The 19,256-nt window shown below is 36.8% G+C and overlaps 1 protein-coding gene across 2 annotated transcripts in view; it reads right to left on the bottom strand.

Moving 5' to 3' along the window:
• FSTL5 (follistatin like 5) overlaps window positions 1-19,256 on the bottom strand; it is a 902,259-nt gene that overhangs the window by 66,354 nt on the left and 816,649 nt on the right. For both annotated transcript variants that reach the window (XM_040250565.1, XM_040250564.1), the window contains exons 14-15: window positions 9,290-9,397; window positions 5,183-5,307 (exon numbers count right to left, since the gene is read on the bottom strand). In XM_040250565.1, coding sequence (XP_040106499.1) covers window positions 5,183-5,307; window positions 9,290-9,397 — 233 coding nt within the window. The remainder of the gene's footprint in view (window positions 1-5,182; window positions 5,308-9,289; window positions 9,398-19,256) is intronic.

Raw genomic sequence — 19,256 nt, 5'->3', positions numbered from 1 at the left:
TCCAAATTTTGTGAAGACTTAGTTTTGTTTTTTTTTTTAAACTGCATGATTATAAGTATCAATCTTTTAGTATAGAATTAGGAAGTTGTTTTCTCTAAAGTTCTTTGATTTTTATTTACTTTACAGATGAAAGAAGCCTGAGAATTATAGATAAAAAAAAAAAGGTGGGGAAGAAAATAGAGAAGAAACCAAGCAGAGAGAAAACAACAACAAAAAATTTTTAGCAAAACTGTAGCTAATCACAGGGCAGCCCTTGCTACAGTACAGATTATGAGTAGTTCTGCCATTTCTATTATGGGTAACTTAATATTAACACATTATGTTGTCCCAGTTTCTAGAAAGAAAGGGATTAAGCTTAAATTCACAATAGCCAATGGGAAATGGTGTTGCTGGGACAATCAGGCTGGGATCTGTCAAGAGACATAAGTTCCCCTTACTGCTACTTACTGCTTCCACACACATAACCATTCCTGTGTGCTTGATGCTGTGCCCACCACCTGTCAGATATTGTGTTAGCTGCTGAGAAATTGGGTGCATAAGAAATGCCATCCTCCCTCAATACGGTGTAGTCAGATTTAGGAACAAGTATAACACTTACTTCTTCATTTCTATTCTTATGAGAAACGTGAGTTAAGTGCCCACCGGTTTTGTACTTTGGCCACCTCATGCGAAGAGTTGACTCATTGGAAAAGACTCTGATGCTGGGAGGGAGTGGAGGCAGGAGGAGAAGGCGACGGCCGAGGATGAGATGGCTGAATGGCCTCACTGACTTGATGGACGTGAGTCTGAGTGAACTCTGGGGGTTGGTGATGGACAGGGAGGCCTGGCGTGCTGTGATTCATGGGGTCGCAAAGAGTTGGACATGACTGAGCGGCTGAACTGAACTGAACTGAATTGAAGGACACAAAACCTTACACAAGTCTCTATGTCTCTGTCTTTTAAACACTGACTCAAGAGTTAGTGTTACTTGCTCAGTCACGTCAGACTCTTTGTGACCCTACTGAAGGGCTGTCCAGGCTCCTTTGTCCATGAATTCTCCAAGCAAAAATACTGGAGAGGGTAGCCATTCCCTTCTCCAGAAAAATCTTCCCAAACAAGATCTCCTGCATTGCAGGCAGATTGTTTACCATCTGAACCAGCAGAGAAGGGGAAATGTGAAGATGTAGAAACAAAGAATAGTTGTTGGGCCAGGAAACATAAAAATTTAGACTATAAATTAGCCACATGGCAGAATCACCAAACTCCCAGTTTCTTGAAAGATACAGATAAAGACCTCACCCACATTCCCAAGCTGGTTTTATTGGAAGTGGACTCCAGCAGAGGAGAACTGCTGATCACAAGAACATAGACCCTAGACTAGTTGAAAACAGAAGGTTGACAATGCTTAAAACGTCACATTGATGCCAACTAATATGAGAATTATTCATAAGCTGATCACATCCTGGGCCATGAACACTATAAAACTCCTCACTACCCACTCCAGGGCAGGTCATAATCTTGAGGACATTAGCCTGCTATGGCCTCCTTTGCCTGACAAATCAATAAAAACCCCTTTTTCACTTCACCCAAATCTTTGTTTCCACATTTCTATTTAACACTGGTGAGCACAGTTCAGGTTTCAGCAATAGACATAAAATCCTGACACTTGTCCAGAAGCTTTTCAGACATGCAGAATATAAATAATTTGAAATGAGAGAGCAGCTATCCGAGAGAAAAGCAAATTAGTGTGATGATGAAACAGATCAGGACCCTATGGTCCTTGCCCCCATGTCCTCAGCCTGCCTTTTGTCTGTGGAAAAGCTTTAGTCAAAGAAGAAGTTTAATCAGAGAAGTGAGAAAAAAGCGGAAACATAGAAAACCATCAAAGGAGAACAAAAAATAATAGTTTACCCTTTAAACATAGTCAAGGACCTGTAGTGCCTCCTCAAAAGATAGCGCTAAGTCGTAGCCAACTCTTTTTTTTTTCGTATCCAACTCTTGTGACACTATGGACTGCAGCCTGCCAGGCTCCTCTGTCCATGGGATTCTCCATGCAAGAATGCTGGAGTGGTTTGCCATTTCCTTCTCCATGGGATCTTCCAGACCCAGGAAATGAAGTCAGGGCTCCAGCATTGCTGACAGATTCTTTACCAACTGAGCTATGCAGGAAACCCTCCTCAAAGGCTACAGATAATATTTCGAGCCATATCTGTGAACTGTCTTATAGATACTGAAACTCCCATGAGGTGGAAGAAGTTAACAACATAATGACCAGATGTAGTAGCCATGACATGAGCTGCCACGATTCCAAGAACTGACCTCAAAGAAATGGGAACAAACTGACCCTGGAACTAAAGACTAACTGCTTCCGAAACAATCAAGATGACCCTGGTTAGACCATCAGTGACCAATATCAAGGTGACTATCAGTGTTGATGGTACTGTTTCTGCTTGTACTCTCCTTTCTCTGTCTATAAAAGCTTTTGCCCCCAGACAGTCAAGTTTGGGCAAGGGAATTGGTCTTTGGACAGGCATCCACCCTCTCCCCTGGTTGCCTGCCAGCATCCAAAATAAAGCAAACTTTCCTTTCCACCAATTTGGCTTCTTTAATGGATTTTGAGTAGTGAGCAACCAGACCTGTGTTTGATAACAATGAAGGGTCAGAGGAAGAAAACTAATATTAACTAAATACATATTATGCGTCAGACCTTCTGTCTGGCCTAGAATTTACACCAAATACAATAGTCAGAATATAGCCTCAAATTCTGAAAAATACAATTCAAAAAAAGAGCAATCTCATAATACAAACCACATTCGGGTAGGATAAAATGTTTCATGAATTGTTAGGAGAAAAGACTTTATCCCTCAGGTTCTCCTCATATGCAATAAATCCTCATTATGTTAAAAATTCTTTACATATTCAACAGTTTATTTTTGGAAATACATGCTAATTTTTACTCTTTTTCTTCACTTTAGTAATAGTGATAATTACTGTGAAATGTGATAGGAATTATGATGATCACTCCTTATGATGATATTCCTTAAAATGGGACTCTATATACTGGTGGAGCTTCCTGGTGACTCAGGAGCTGGTGGCTCCTGCAATGCAGGAGACCTGGGTTTGATCCCTGGGTCAGGAAGATCCCTGAAGAAGGGGATGGCTACCCACTCTGATATTCTTGCCTGGATAATCCCATGGACAGAGGAGCCTGGAAGGCTGCCGTCCATGAGGTCACAAAGAGTTGGACACAACTGAATGACTAAGTATGCATGCATATGCTGGTAGAATTGCTATAATTTAATTTAGAATTCTTACAAGTATTGGCAAAACATCTATGTATTTGTCTATATATGTATAAAAGAAATAAAGGAACTTAGAAATATCCTCAAGCAATACTTTTCAGTGTTTATTATAAAATATAGAAATAACCAAAAAATTTTGCTTTACATGTGTTAACCTTATTTGCATAATCTTCCAATAATTATTAGCTCTGACTTCAGCTACGTAGTCATCATTCTGACCCTAAAAAGATATGTTCTGGCAGCATATCATACATACAAACACAGAACCACACATGGTGTTTACTGCATCCAGACAAAGTTAAACTCCTAACTCTGGTAACTATTTTATAACTTACTTGCTATAGGGAAAAAATACTCCAAATGACATATTATTAACCATAGTAGTGTTACATATAGGAATTTTGACTCAAATAATTGTATAAATAGTGTACTTTAAAAAATAAGCAAAGTTGATACGTATATTAACTATACTAAACTATATTAAGTATATTAAACACAATAATAGGGAATAGGATAGCGAGATAAATAAAAGTAAATGCTACATATTAAATGATTTACTAGTAAAAAGTTATCAGCAACTTGAAGATAGCAAAAGGATATTTATTAAACATAACACTCAATGTCAATTAAATAAAATTTGTCCTCATCAAATAAGGATGAAAACATTACATATTTTTAGGTATTTCAGCAGGTGGGACCATTTTCAGTTTCTATGCTGATTTCTTCAGTCTCTAAACTCTTCCAGTGTTTGCAGTCAGACCTAAAGATTATTTCTTTATGCAAATGCTTTTCAAATATGCTGAATTTTCATTGAGCTCAACTTATTTTCCATGAAAACAGTTAATATATGTGAAGCACATTATAATCACTTTATTGCTGAGGGACATAATAGGCATTCTGAAAATAATAAACAATTGCTTGACAAATATATTAAACTCTCTTAAACATATACGTGGCTGCCCAAAGAACAGTTTCTACATAAAACCTTGACTGTGAGCCACAACTGTTATTTATGAATTTCCCTTTTTATTTTTGTGAGTTGATTTTGTACTGTTTCAGAATTCTTAAAATCCAACTTTTAGACAAGATAATTTTCACTTTAATTCAAGGGGAACAAATATACACAAAGATCAAATAATGGCTCATATAAAATATGTGATGCAGTCTCCCCTCAACCAAATTCCCTTGAAAAAGATAATACAATATTAGTTTTGTAGATTCACTAATATTGCTAAGCAGTACTTTACATTTTTTCAATAAATCAATAAAATATGTAGTTTTAGAAATTGTAAATATCCAAAGCCTCCCACTTTAAACATTTAAACCACTTCTGTGATACTCTAAAGTGATATCGTTAGAAGTATTTACTTTTTTACTTCTTGTGAATATACTGAGAGACTGAACGAGTAAACACATTTTCACAAAGTGCAGACCTTAAATATTTCATTTCAACTGACTATACATCCTAATACAATGTTATATTTGTTTCTTTATGGGTAAAATGATACAAGAATGTTATAATAAGTTGAATGGATTTTGCTGAGAGTGGTTCTCTTCTCTGAAATGAACTCAACCAAGTTCAAATTTTAGCATCTTGCAAAAACCTAACCAGAAGAACTTAAAGACAATTTGCAAAAACTATTCAATGTAAAACTGATTTAAAAGTGCAACCATACCTTTATAAATTCAATTCTCCACTATGTATAAGAGGGACTAGCATACAGAAAATTCATCACTAATGTTGATAAGCAAAAGTTCATCAAGCAGATGAAACAAAGTTAATCAGAGTGCAATTATGTGTGTATTTGTTGTATAACAGAATTTTTCTTTTGGTGCTTCCCCATGACTTTCTATCAAAATTAGAGAGAAATCTAAAAGTTGATGCTCATCAGATCACTCACCTCATGTGGCTGATGAGGAGTGTGGGGGTGGGAATGAAGAAATCGTCCACCCTGTCAAACTGCTTCCCCACAGGCTGGGTGTGAATGGTGTGGTGTGGCACATTCCCACTGGCCAGGGTTACCACCTAAACAGAACACTGTGTTTAGATCTTGGCCAAGCATGTCCTTAACACGATCAGAGATGAAATAAACCTTTGGCATTTGTTTGCACAGACTCCTTATTTTAAACCTTAATATTACTGTCTTATTAAGCAAATTGGAATTCTGTTTGCTTATTTCAATGTAGAAACTTCTGTTTCTAAAAAGGAAAACATGGAAAACATTTTTTATTGAACAATTTCTGCTTAAAATATAAAACAAATTTGCATATTGATAACTTCTATATTATAAAAATGTTACTGCTTTAATAAGAAATATAAAAACAAGCATACATATGATGAAAATGATTAAATTTGTTTCTTTTTCTTTCTTCCTCTGTTTTCCTTCCTTCCTTCATAGCTTTACTGGGGAGTAAATGATATGTAAAAAACTCCCCTCCTATAGAACATAGTTGGAAACATAGGACAGAAAACTCCAAAATATATCATTTGAAATATTTTTGCTGTTAGAAATCTTAGGTTGCATTATATTTTATTTTTTCCTTTAATAAATTGAAAATAATAGATTTAAGCAAGTTTAATCAAAGAGATTTTTTCAAATATTCACCATTAATTGAATTTAAAACTTTCATATTTCTTTAAAGAAAAGATCACTACATTTAAGCTCTTTTATCCCATTTTGCACCAAATTCTTTGTTTTTCCTTCTGATTTCTCATACCTCCACATTTATCCTATTATCTCTTCTTCACAGCCATTGTTCTGTATGAGCCTTTTAATGTACTTTCTTGCCTTTATTTTACTTCTTTTAAACCCTTTCTACATGTGGTTACCAAATTAAACATCCTAAACTATTGGCTGCCTAATAGACTTTCCTCCCTCAAAACTGAGCGTCTTCCTTTGGTTTTTAAGACAGAAGTAAATATCATTTTTATTTTTAGTTCTTTCCCCTGAAAGGTTAATTTTTCTTCATTGCAATGATTATACTTTCATTGAGTTCCATTGGAAATTGCCAAGTTCAAGAAAATAGATTAATTACTATAACAGTCAAGATAGGTTCAGTCATATTACAATCAAAAACCAAAACAGAACAGAAACAAATCATTACTTCTTTACTGCTTCTTTATTTTTTAAAAATAAACATTTTGTTTTATACCTGTTACTTTCCCAGAGGTCTTTGGCAGGATATCTATTGCTTTTAGTATTTTTATTCTGTTTTCCATGAAGAAAGAACAGCCAACTACCTTGAATATTTCCATTCATGGCAGACTTATTTTGCCAGAACTAATCACATGGCTCCACCCAACCAAAAGGATACCCCTCTCCCCTGCCATGTGCCCAGGAAGAGAGAATCACTGTACATGGTTAAACTTTAAAGACATTATACCTATTTTATTCATGGTTATCTTATTAGTGTGTATCAGTGAGAAAGTCCTCACTGGACTTCAGCCACTTATAATAATGTCTACAAGACTATAATAAAACTCAACAGGGTTATAACAAAGGAACTCTCCAAGTTGTTTTCCATTAGGTTGTACAGAGGTATAATAATATGGAGAGCTTGCTATGTCTTAATATGTGTTCTAAGTAGTTTACAGGCATCACAGAATTTAATACTCAAACAACACTATAATGTGTGTATTGCATCCCACATCGTTCACACTCCTGAAGGCTGATTAACTGAACCTCTCTTCTGCACTCTCATTGTCTTAGATTGTAAAACATGCAAAGCCACACCCCCAGTTCCCTTTAGTCTGGACTTTTTCCCCGGATGGGTCTAGGCCCTTCTTGCGCCTAGAATTGAGCAGGGAGTGGTGATTTGCCAGGTTCGGGACTGAGTCTACTGACTGCAAGGACACAGACTGATCTGGGATGCACTTTGATCAATAGGTGCAATCTTGCAAAAATCCTGGCTCATTTCGAAGAGTGTCCTGCTGCCTGCTCTCTGTGTGTGATGCCCGCAGTAACCTGAGAGACACCACTTCCCACTGTCGCCTCATCTGACTGGGCTTATGTCCAGAGCAGTAGAAGAATGCAAGGACTTTATTCCAAGTTGTTCACTGGAGATATTTTCTTGTCAAATTGTTGTGTATTTGTAGTATGTAGTACAGACACTGCATTTATGTCGTAAAACAGCAGATGACTAATACATGAATTTTAGAATTTTATGGAATTTAAGTTTTCATAAGATATAAATGCCCATTGAAAAGAAAAAACATAACTATGATAAATCTTTAAGACTTTATCTTTAGAACAGTAGATGGAAAATCATTGTCTTAAATACTTAAAATTATGACAGTTTATGGGTTTATATTAATTAATTATAAATATCACATAAAATAATACATAATGAATATTGCTTTCAGAGTGGACAAAGACATACAGATTTAATTATATTTTCAACATGAAAACACAGAGAAGGGCTTTCAGATCCTTGATAAAATGTTGTGCATGTTCAAGTTTAAGAGGGTAATGTTATAAGATACAAATATTAGAGCAAAGAAGTACTTTCTAGCCTCATAACCTAGCAGTCTCTAGATGTGAGTCTTTCACCATCATGGCACAGGGACACTAGCAAAACTGAGAGCTTGACCATGGTGTTCAGTTTCAATTCAATTTTTCCAAAGAAAAATCAGTTCTCTTTTTCAAATAAATCTTAGATCCCATTATTTTGGAAGACATTTCATGATAATCTTATTGGGAGACAATTATCCATACATATTTTGACATTTCTGCTGAGTCAGGTCTTTCTGAGCAAAAAAGTCTGGTTAAAAGATGATGGCATAGCAAAAATGCGTTTGAAAGTTGGAGTATTGCTCCTGAGAGATTTAGGGACTTAATTCCTCTGAGCCAACTACTACGTTGTCAGGATACTGACATACTCCTCTACTCCAGGAGAAGATTTGTATGTATTTCAGAGTAACAATCTCTATTTCTCACATGAGATGGTGGACTGAGGTGCTAGCCACCTAAAATAACTTAGAGACTCATGATTTGAGTCAGTAGGACTGTGCTAGTTATTCAGGGTGACTCTAAACTCTCACCGCATCACCCCATGGGGGTAGGGGCTGCAGAATAAATGCTAACAGGTTCCAAGGGTAAGAGACAGTCTGTTCTCTGATTCAGAGACCCTGTTATTCCTGCCAATGTATCTATATATCTGTTTATCTATCTATCACCAACTTATCTATCACCTATTTATATATCATCTATCTGTCTTATACATACATAAATGCACACACACACATGTTCTTCATGTAAATAAATTTTATTGTATGTCATATTTTGAGTAATTCTCAAATACTACATTTTATATTATATTTTTAGATGTAAGACTAACCTTTCAATTCTACCCAGCAAATATTTTAAAAATTTACTAAATCTTATTAGCATATTTTCACTAGACATTCAGGGGGAAATAACCCATTTTTAGATGGTTATATAGTGTGTGGGATGATTCTTAACATCCCTACAAAAGTCATTGTCAAAATGTGTATATATAAGTATATATACATCTATCTGTCAATTTCAAATCATAAGCAAATTCTACAAAAATGATAGTAAGTATTCCCCAGTTAGAAATGAACCAGCAGTTAGATAGTAAAATCCTGTGTGTTTGGAGAAAACGGAAGACCTGCTTTGAGACTCTGTCTAACTCTCCCGGGCTCTACTTCACAAGCTACACTCCCCACATCCCTTTCTAGAGAGATGAAAATAAGAAAATTCGAGGGAAGCTGGAAATTGCCAAACAATCCATCATAATCACCCCACCCCCCATGCAGTGGCTTCAGCTTTGTCATTATAGATTATTCCTTTGGCATATAAATCTAATGTTTGGAACATCTAAATTAAAATATTTCCTAACCAAAAATGTATTTGTGTATCAACTTTTTTTTTCCTTTCTGTGAAGATCTAGATGAAAGAATGTCATTGTTAAATGGTTAAATGCCCAATTAGATACTGAAAGTTTTAAAGATCATCATTTTCTCAGACACATTGAAAGGGACTTACCTGTAATGTTGGAGAAGTCTTTTCCATTGTACCCCAGCTGAGCACCCAGACCTGGTCATGAGATTTGTCATAGTGTAACTTAACTGGGACGGGATCTGTGCTTACTGCCTGTAACAGATAAGGGTTGAAAATTTTTCAGACCCAAATATTAGTTTAAAACTTGGCCACAAATTATGTAAAAATTCAAGAGCTTAGATGTAGGATTAATAAATGTATGTTGTCCATAGATGGACCTAGAGATTGTCATACTGAGTGAAGTAAGTTAGACAGAGGAGGAGAAATATCACATGACATCCCTTAATTGCAAACTCTAAAAAGAAATGATACAAATGAATTTATTTATAAGACAGAAACAGACTCACAGACTTAGAGAATAAATTTATGGTTGCATGGGGGTAGGGATAGTTAGGGAGTTTAGGATCAAATTTACACGCAGCTGTATTTTAAATGGATGAAAAACAAGGTCCTACTATATAGTCCAGGAAACTGCTCAATGTTATGTGGGAGGGGAGTTTGGGGGAGAATGGATAGATGTATATGTATGGCTGAGTCCCTTTGCCGTCCACCTGAAGCCATTACAACACTATTAATTGGCTATACTCCAATATAAAATTAAAAGTTTAAAATTGCATGTTGCCAATTAATTTTCTAAATCCTATTTTGATTAATTCAGAAATATGATACCTTACTCTAATATGTTTTTACATGATTTTATATAGTTTTATATTCATTCATTACCTATGTAAATTGTGTTTAATAGAGAAGCTATTTAGGAACTCAAGGTATAAATGATTAATATGTGCATTTTAATCAGTTGTTGAGCACAGGTAAGAACTATATTTATACTATTAGATTTTTCTATCCCAAAGCTAGTTATGGGGTTTGACTGTTTATAATGCTAAAACACCAACAATCTAATATATAGTTGCAACTATAATGACAAATTACCTAATTTAGCTTCTTTAATGAGAAATCTAAAATCACAGAAAAAAAGAGAAACAGCTTTTTGTACTATACTTGATATGATAAATGCATTTTTCTGCTAATATTTATACGTAGCATTTAGGGAAAATACAACTTCCAAACATAAATTGCTGCCAGGAAGTTATTTCACTCACCTTAATTCCAAGCTATTGATATCATAAGCTAACACTCCATTTCAGTAATTTCCTATAATAGTTACATATTTTCTAACATAAAACATAAAAAATTGTATTCAATACAACAACCCTTATCTGATATTAAAAGCATTTTTTCCCCAGAGCTCTGTTGAATGACCTTAGATAATTTCCGAAGTTAATTTATAATGTAATCCTCTTCTCAATGGGCTAAAAGTAAACTATAATCGTTGAGTATATAGAGATTCATATTTTAACTATCACAACAGCAACTTGGTTTTACTGAAGTATTTCTTTTCTAAAATGTTGGCCTGTATTTTAGCTATTTAAAATTCTCAATACATTGCATTTGAAGTAATTATTGGATTTCTGAAAAGACCTGTTTAAACATTTCTGTGTTAGTGTCTTCAGCCCTTTTTTTCTAGCTAACAAAGCCATTAAAATACTTTGGTTTCAGGAGGGCAGTGATGTTGTCAGGGAAGGTAGTCCACTTGGAGAGCAGCAGAGATTCAAGTCAATGACTAAGCTTATTCCCCTTTGAGAAGTGTGAAATTTCCCAGCCTTCCTAGAGATGAGGGGTGGTCACATGGCATATCTTAGTTAAGATGATGAATGATTTCTGAAAATAAAGCATTTCCATGGAAAGAGACAATAGCAGGAGACTTCCATGCATCACATTTTTGTTTCTTCCTCCTTTGAATGTTGTCATTTGAGAATATTAATCCTCAACTTCTAAAGACGTCACACTCCATTTTATGCTAGTATAGCTCAAGGGGTAAAGAATCCACCTGCAATGCAGGAGACACAGACAGCACAGTTTTGATCCCTGGGTTGGGAAGATCCTTTGGGGAGGAAATGGCAACCCACTCCAGTATTCTTGCCTGGGAAACCACATAGCCAGAGGAGCCTGGTGGGTTACAGTCCATGAGGTCACAAAGAGTTGGACATGACTGAGCAACCAAGCGTGCAAGCAAGATTCCTTTGATTTTTCATATGTTAAACTTGATCTATGTATGATTAATAGTCAGACTACTTTACATGTAACTTAAATTGGAATAATATTTAGGCTTTTACCAACAGAGCTGTGAGGGAACCCTGAAATAGTTCAACAGGCAACAATACCACAATAAGAAAGACCTCACTGTTATTCAATTCTTAAGATACAGTTATAAAAATAGCAAAGATCATTAGCTATCTTTTATGTAGTACAGAGTCAGACACGACTGAAGTGACTTAGCAGTATGTAATAGGAAACAATCTGAATAAAAATTTTTAGTTTGCCAGCTCTTGTAAGTTTCTTTTCTTTTCACCTGGCCATTCACAAATATTATCTTTTAAAGGGTATCCTGGGCTTCTCTGGTGGCTCAGTGGTAAAGAATATGCCTGCCAATGCAGGAGATATGGATTCAATCCCTGGTTCAGGAAGATCCCTGGACAGAGGGGCATGGCAGGCTACAGTCAATAGGAACACAGAGAGTCGGACATGACCTAGAGACTAAACAACAGTAAAGTGTATAATAGCACAGTCCATAGTTAATATCCATATTAACATACAGTCGTTAGTTAACTAGTTCTGTTAATATCCTCATGAAATGGATAAGAAAACTGAGACATTTGTCTCGCCAGTAGTCATCCAGCAAATGATCAGCAGGCCTGGTATTTGGGTCTGTGTTCTTTTCCTAAGTGGGGACCTCCCTACCTGTGAAAGAGCAGCCCCTCTTATTGACAAGTTTCATTCCTGACAATGTCTGGATTGGATAGGTTGCCTTCCTATTTATGCTTCATGGACAGGAAATATTCTTTTTTATCTTTTTCTTTTTTGGAAGGTGAGGAGAAACCCACGGGGCCCAAGTATATGCAGTAGCATTTGTATAAGCAGTATAATCCCAGGGGAAAAGCATCAAGAGGCAGTATACACCATGTTTGCCTGCGTGCCAAGTCACTTCAGTTGTGAACTACTCTTTGACACCCTAGGGACTCTAGATACCAGGCTCCTCTCTCTGGGATTCTCCAGACAAGAGTACTAGAGTGAGTTGCCATGCCCTGCTCCAGAGGATCTTCCCAACCCAGGGACCGGATCCACGTCTTTTATGTCTCCTGCATTGATAGGCAGATACTTTACCATTAGTCCCACCTGGGAAGCCCTATACACCATGGTTATGAATGTGTATTCTGAAACTGACTTCAAATTTTAGTGTCTTCATTTAAACTGAAATAACAATAATGAAAATAACACTTTGGGAAGTCACTAAACTTACTGTGGTTCAGTTTCCTCTATAATAAAATGGAGACAATAATAACATCTACTTCAAAGGGTTCCTGTAAATATTAGGGAAGGTGGTAAGCATAAAGTGCCCAGGTAAGTCTGGTGAGTGTTAAACATTGTAAAAATACCACTGCTACTACTATTAGAAAAAACTAACCGTACTAAAGTACATGGCAGCATCACAGTGTTTTAGAGATGTAATCCCTTTATTTAGCAAATGGAAAATTTGATAATTCTTTAATAATTTAATAATTAATAATCACAGTCTTAGTCCTGAAAGAGTTTATAGCTAATAGGGTGGAAGAACTTAAAATAACTAGATGCATGTCTAGTTAATAAAAATACAGGACAATTGCTGTGGAAGATCAAAGGAAGATGTAAGAACAGGATGAGGGAGAAGAGGAGGTAATGCTTTCACTGAGCCTTAAACTACAAATATTTTCTTTTATAAATGGTAAGCAGAGACTATTTTTAAAAGTTAACTTATGAGAATATGTTCTAGGAGGTGTCAGAAGTTGTTCATGATTAATCTCCTTCAAATAAGATCAATGTTTTTGAAGGAAGAAAATATAAATTTTCAAAGCAACTTCAGAATTTGAAAGGTATTTATTCAATGCCCTCCAAAATGTGTAAACAATTTTTGCTTTCAGCATTTCACAGGTTTGGTATTAAATTCAGTTTATTTTGCTTTTTGGTTATAAAAGTTCACCAGATCTAAAAAAGACATTCAGATAAAATGAAAAGTAATTTTGACATACTATATTTGGAAGGTGTTTAACTCCTAGGAAAAATCTATTTACAATTTTCAAGTGTGCAGATATAACCCATTTTACAGAGGAAACATTGACATGGTTTTCAGCAATGAAATCATACAACCATGACAAAGATATTTCCAAACAACTGTATTCAGGATAATCTTATCATAACCCAATTTTCTGTCAAAAAACTGATATTTTCCTACTTATATGGCCAACCTTTGAAAGGATAAATTACAGGTGTTGGATTTTATAAATTATTTGCTAGTCCTCTTTGTAATTAAACCATCAGTCAGTTTAGACCATTAGCTTTTGTAAAAGAATAGCTCTATATTTGACACTTAAAAATTCTTGCCACAATTAAGCCTGTAAGCCTTTGTGTTGTAAAGCCGTTCGTTTTTTCACAGTTTTAAAGAAAATTGTACACATTTTATTATCCTTGACTCTCCTTATTCTCCCCTACTTCCTGTCACCAGGACCTGGCTGGATCTGCCTTCCAAAGACTGAATCTTTGCAGCTCCTACCCCGCTCTGACCGCACGGGGAGGCTCTACCATCTTCAACCTCACCTCAGGATTTCCAACTTTTAATTTTCTACTTGTCACAATCTGGATAGGTTTATCGCAGTGACCTGGGTTTTTTTGCTGCTGCTTTTTGTTGTTTATTTTAGATGGATCATGACACCAGTTTGGCCAAAACACTGCAATGTCATCTCATTTCTCTCAGAGTAAAAGCCAGACGTCCTTATAATGACTTGTCACTCCCGGTCTTCTTTCTCAGACCCCTCACTTCCCACACTGCCCCTCATTCCTGCCTATGTCTCTGATCTAGATGCTCAGGCCACCTTACTCTTCATCCAACATGTCAGTCAGTCATCAGTTCAGTTCAGTTCAGTCGCTCAGTCATGTCTGACTCTTTGCGACTCCATGAAGAGCAGCACTCCAGGCCTCCCTGTCCATCACCAACTCCCGGAGTTCACTTAAACTCATGTCCATCGAGTCAGTGATGCCATCCAGCCATCTCATCCTCTGTCGTCCCCTTCTCCTCCTGCCCCCAATCCCTCCCAGCATCAAGGTCTTTACAATGAGTCAACTCTTCGCATGAGGTGGCCAGAGTACTGGAGTTTCAGCTTCAGCATCATTCCTTCCGAAGAAATCCCAGGGCTGATCGCCTTCAGAATGGATTGGTTGGATCTCCTTGCAGTCCAAGGGACTCTCAAGAGTCTTCTCCAATAGCACAGTTCAAAAGCATCAATTCTTTGGTGCTCAGCATTCTTCACAGTCCAACTCTCACATCCATACATGACTACTGGAAAAACCATAGCCTTGACTAGACGGACCTTAGTTGGCAAAGTAATGTCTCTGCTTTTGAATATGCTGTCTAGGTGGGTCATAACTTTTCTTCCAAGGAGTAAGCATCTTTTAATTTCATGGCTGCAATCACCATCTGCAGTGATTTTGGAGCCCCCAAAAATAAAGTCTGACACTGTTTCCACTGTTTCCTCATCTATTTCCCATGAAGTGATGGGACCAGGTGCCATGATCTTCATTTTCTGAATATTGAGCTTTAAGCCAACTTTTTCCCTCTCCTCTTTCACTTTCATCAAGAGGCTTTTTAGTTCCTCTTCACTTTCTGCCATAAGGGTGGTGTCATCTGCGTATCTGAGGTTATGATATTTCTCCCGGCAATCTTGATTCCAGCTTGTGTTTCTTCCAGCCCAGCATTTCTCATAATGTACTCTGCATATTCCCCCAGAACCAGTCTTTCCCATATAACCAAGTGTCTGCTTCCTGTACACCTTGGTTGAGAACTCACCTTGTAGGTGAGGCCAACCATGGCCACCCTGCCCTCTGTCCTTAACTTTCCCAATCCCATCTGCCTTATTCTGCTGCTTTAACTTTTCCAATAACACTGACCACTTCCCATATTGTAGAATTTACATATAATCTTCTTTTGTCTGTCTCCATCCACTGGGGTTTAGGCTCCAGGAAGGCAGGCTTTTTCGGTTTGTTTATCTATGTGATATCACCTTTTGCACTTAGAATAATACCTTGTAAATAGTAGTATTCAATATATAATTAATGTACCTCTATATCTACTTTTCAAGGGACAGGTAAGGTGGTCTGGTATTGCTATCTCTTGAAGAATTTTCCACAATCTGTTGTGATCCACAGAAAGGCTTTAGCATAGTCAATGAAGCAGATGTTTTTCTGGATTTCTTTTGCTTTTTCTGTGATCCAGTGGGTGTTGGCAATTTTATCTCTGATTCCTCTGCTTTTTTTATCCAGCTTGAATACCTGGAATTTCTCAGTTCTCATACTTTTGAGCCTAGCTTGGAGAATTTTGAGCATTACTTTGCTAGCATATGTAATGAGTGCAATTGGGCAGTAGTTGAACATTCTTTGGCATTGCCTTTCTCTGGGATTCGGATGAAAGCTGACCTTTACCGGTTCTGTGCCCACTGCTGAGTTTTCCATATTTGCTGGCATATTGAGGGCTGTGCTTTCACAGCATCATCTTTTAGGATTTAAAAATAGCTCAGCTGAAATTCTATCACCTCCACTAGCTTTGTTCATAGTGATGCTTCCTAAGCCCCACTGGACTTCATGATCCAGAATGTCTGGCTCTGGCTGATTGATCACACCCTCATGGTTATCTGGATCATTAAGATCTGTTTTGTATAGTTCTTCTGTGTATTCTTGCCACCTCTTCCTAATATCTTCTGCTTCTGTTAGGGCCATACTGTTTCTGTCCTATACTGTCCCCATCTCTTCATGAAATTTTCCCTTGGTGTCTCTAATTTTCTTGAAGAGATCTCTAGCCTTTCCCATTCTATTGTTTTCCTATATATATATATATATTTTTTTTTTTTTTTGCATTGATCACTTAGGAAGTCTTTTATATCTCTCCTTGCTGTTTTTTTGGAAATCTGCATTCAGATGGGCATATCTCTCCTTTTCTCATTTGCCTTTCACATCTCTTCTTTTCACAGCTATTTGTAAGGCCTCCTCAGACAACCATTTTGCCTTTCTTTTTCTTGGAGATAGTTTTAAGCACCTCCTCCTGTATAATGTTAGGAACCTCCCCCCATAGTTTTTCATGCACTCTATCAGATCTAATCCCTTGAATCTACTTGTCACTTTCACTGTATAATAGTAAGGGGTTTGATTTAGGTCATACCTGAATGGCCTAGTGGTTTTCCCTATATTCTTCAATTTAAGTATGAATTTGGCAACAAGCAGTTCATGATCTGAGCTGCAGTCAGCTCCAAGTCTTGTTTTTACTGACTGCATAGAGCATCTCCATCTTTGGCTGCAAAGAATATAATCAATCTGATTTGGTGTCGACCATCTGGTGAGGTTCATGTGTAGAGTCAGCTCCTGTGTTGTTGCAAAGGGGTGTTTGCTATGATCAGTGCTTTCTCTTGGCAAAATTCTTTTAGCCTCTGCCCTGTTTCACTGTGTACTCCAAGGCCAAACTAGCTTGTTACTCCAGGTATCTCCTGACTTCCTACTTTTGAATTCCAGTCCCCTATGATGAAAAGGGCTTTTTATTTCTGTATCAGTTCTAGAAGGTCTTGTAGGTCTTCATACACCACCTTACCTGCTTCCTGAGAATCATGTATGTGGGTCAAGAAGCAACAGTTAGAAGAGGACACTGAACAACGGACTGGTCCAAAATTGAAAAAGAAGTACATCAAGGCTGCATAGTGTCACCCTGCTTATTTAGGTTATATGCAGAGTATATCATGCAAATTTCCAGCTGTATGAAGCACAAGCTGGAATCAAGATTGCCAGAAGAAATATCAATAATCTCAGACATGCAGATTATACCACCTTTATGGCAGAAGGCAAAGAGGAACAAAAGAGACTCTTGATGAAAGTGAAAGAGGAGCGTAAAAAGCTTGCTTAAAACACAACATTCAAAAAATGAAGATCATGGCATCTGGTCCCATCACTTCATGGCAAATAGATGGGAAAACAATGGATACAAGGACAGACTTTCTTTTCTTGGGCTCCAGATTCACTGCAGATGGTGACTGCAGCCATGAAAATAAAAGATGTTTGGCCCTTGGAAGAAAAGCTATGGCAAACCTAGGCAGCATATTAAAAAGCAGAGACATTAGTTTGCCAACCAATGTCCATATAGCGAAAGCTATGTTTTTTCCAGTAGTCATGTATGAATGTGAGAGTTGGACCATAAAGTAGGTTGAGCACTGAAGAACTGATTCTTTTGAACTGTGGTGTTGGAGAAGACTCTGGAGAGTCCCTTAGTCTGCAAGGAGATCCAAGCAGTCAATCCTAAAGGAAATCAGTCCTGAATATTCATTGGAAGGACTATTGCTGAAGGTGAAGCTCCAATAGTTTGGCCACCTAATGCAAACAGCCAACTCATTAGAAAAGAACCTGATGCTGAGAAAGATTGAAGGCAGGAGGAGAAGCAGACAACAGATGATGAGATGAGAAAATGGAATCATCAACACAATGGACATGAGTTTGAGCAAGCTCCAGGAGATGGTGAAGGACAGGGAAGCCTGGTGTGCTGCAGTCCATAGGGTCACAAAGAGTTGAACATGACTGAGCAATTGAACAACAACATCTACTTTACTGGGAAAAGTAATTTGCAAAATTGAACATCATGCTCAATAGCATAATAATTTAATCATTTTTATTATTTTATAATATATATGCTTAACAAGATTTGTTATGAACAAAGCTTTTATCTAAATATATTACAAATGCAAAATTTTTTAAACTTCATGACAGTCTGTCTCTTGATATGTGCACTATTGCTATCTCATTTGTATAGATAAAAATAAACCAAATCAACTCATTGTACCAATGTCCATCCCTCCAAACTATAAAACTCTCTTTCCTCTCAAATGCTCTCATGCTCATCGTCCAGGTGGCTTAGTGGTAAAGAATTTGCCTGCCAAGAGACATGAGTTCTATCTGGGTTGGGAAGATCCCCTAGAGAAGGAAATGGCAACCCAGTCCAGTACTCTTACTGGGGAATTCCCATGGACAGAGGAGCCTAGAGGGCTCCAAGGAGCCTTGCAACTCTGAGGAGTTGCAAATAGAGTCAGACACGACCTAATGATTAAAACAACCAATGTCCACTCTTTCCAACTGTAAAATTCCCACTTTCCTGCCAAGTACTCTCATACCCACCATCCAAAATACAGATGAATTCAGGTCTCCAATATTATTCCATTTATTAAATATTTTTTAAAAGTAATAGTTTAAAAAATATAAAAAATGTCCTGGGATTCCCTTCTCACATCTGTTCATCTCTCAGTGCTTTTTTGTTGTATACACTCTGCTTGGACACCACTGATGTATATATATTTGTTTTCACAGCCACCAGGCATATTTCAGAAAAAATAAAATTCAGAATATTATGTTCAGAAATATAAGATTGAGAAAAAGGATTACACATATGCTTATCTTTCACTTCAAGATTAACTTATGCACATAGAATGCTCAAGTATTACTTATAGTTTGCATTTGCCTATCAACATTATTTTCCTAGAATAATTGTTTTCAAACTTTGCCTTTAGAAACTTAGAAATGAGATTTATTTGCAGCACATGATTCAACCCCCACCACCATTATAGAACAAAGGGGATCACTTTTGATCTGTTGAATGGTTCTGTGGGACTTTGTATAAATAAAATTTTCTAACACTATATGTTGGAAATTTCTGTCTCATCCCTTAAACACCATTCTTTTGTGTATATAGCAGCTTTTGCTTGTCTTGGTGACATTCAGATAATTAAGCCACCAAAATCCTTCTTCCAAAGATTTATTGACTTATTAGACATATTCA

Source organism: Oryx dammah, unplaced genomic scaffold, assembly GCF_014754425.2.
Source record: "Oryx dammah isolate SB20612 unplaced genomic scaffold, SCBI_Odam_1.1 HiC_scaffold_12, whole genome shotgun sequence".
Classification (NCBI taxonomy): domain Eukaryota; kingdom Metazoa; phylum Chordata; class Mammalia; order Artiodactyla; family Bovidae; genus Oryx; species Oryx dammah.
This window is presented reverse-complemented; position numbering and strand designations above follow the sequence as displayed.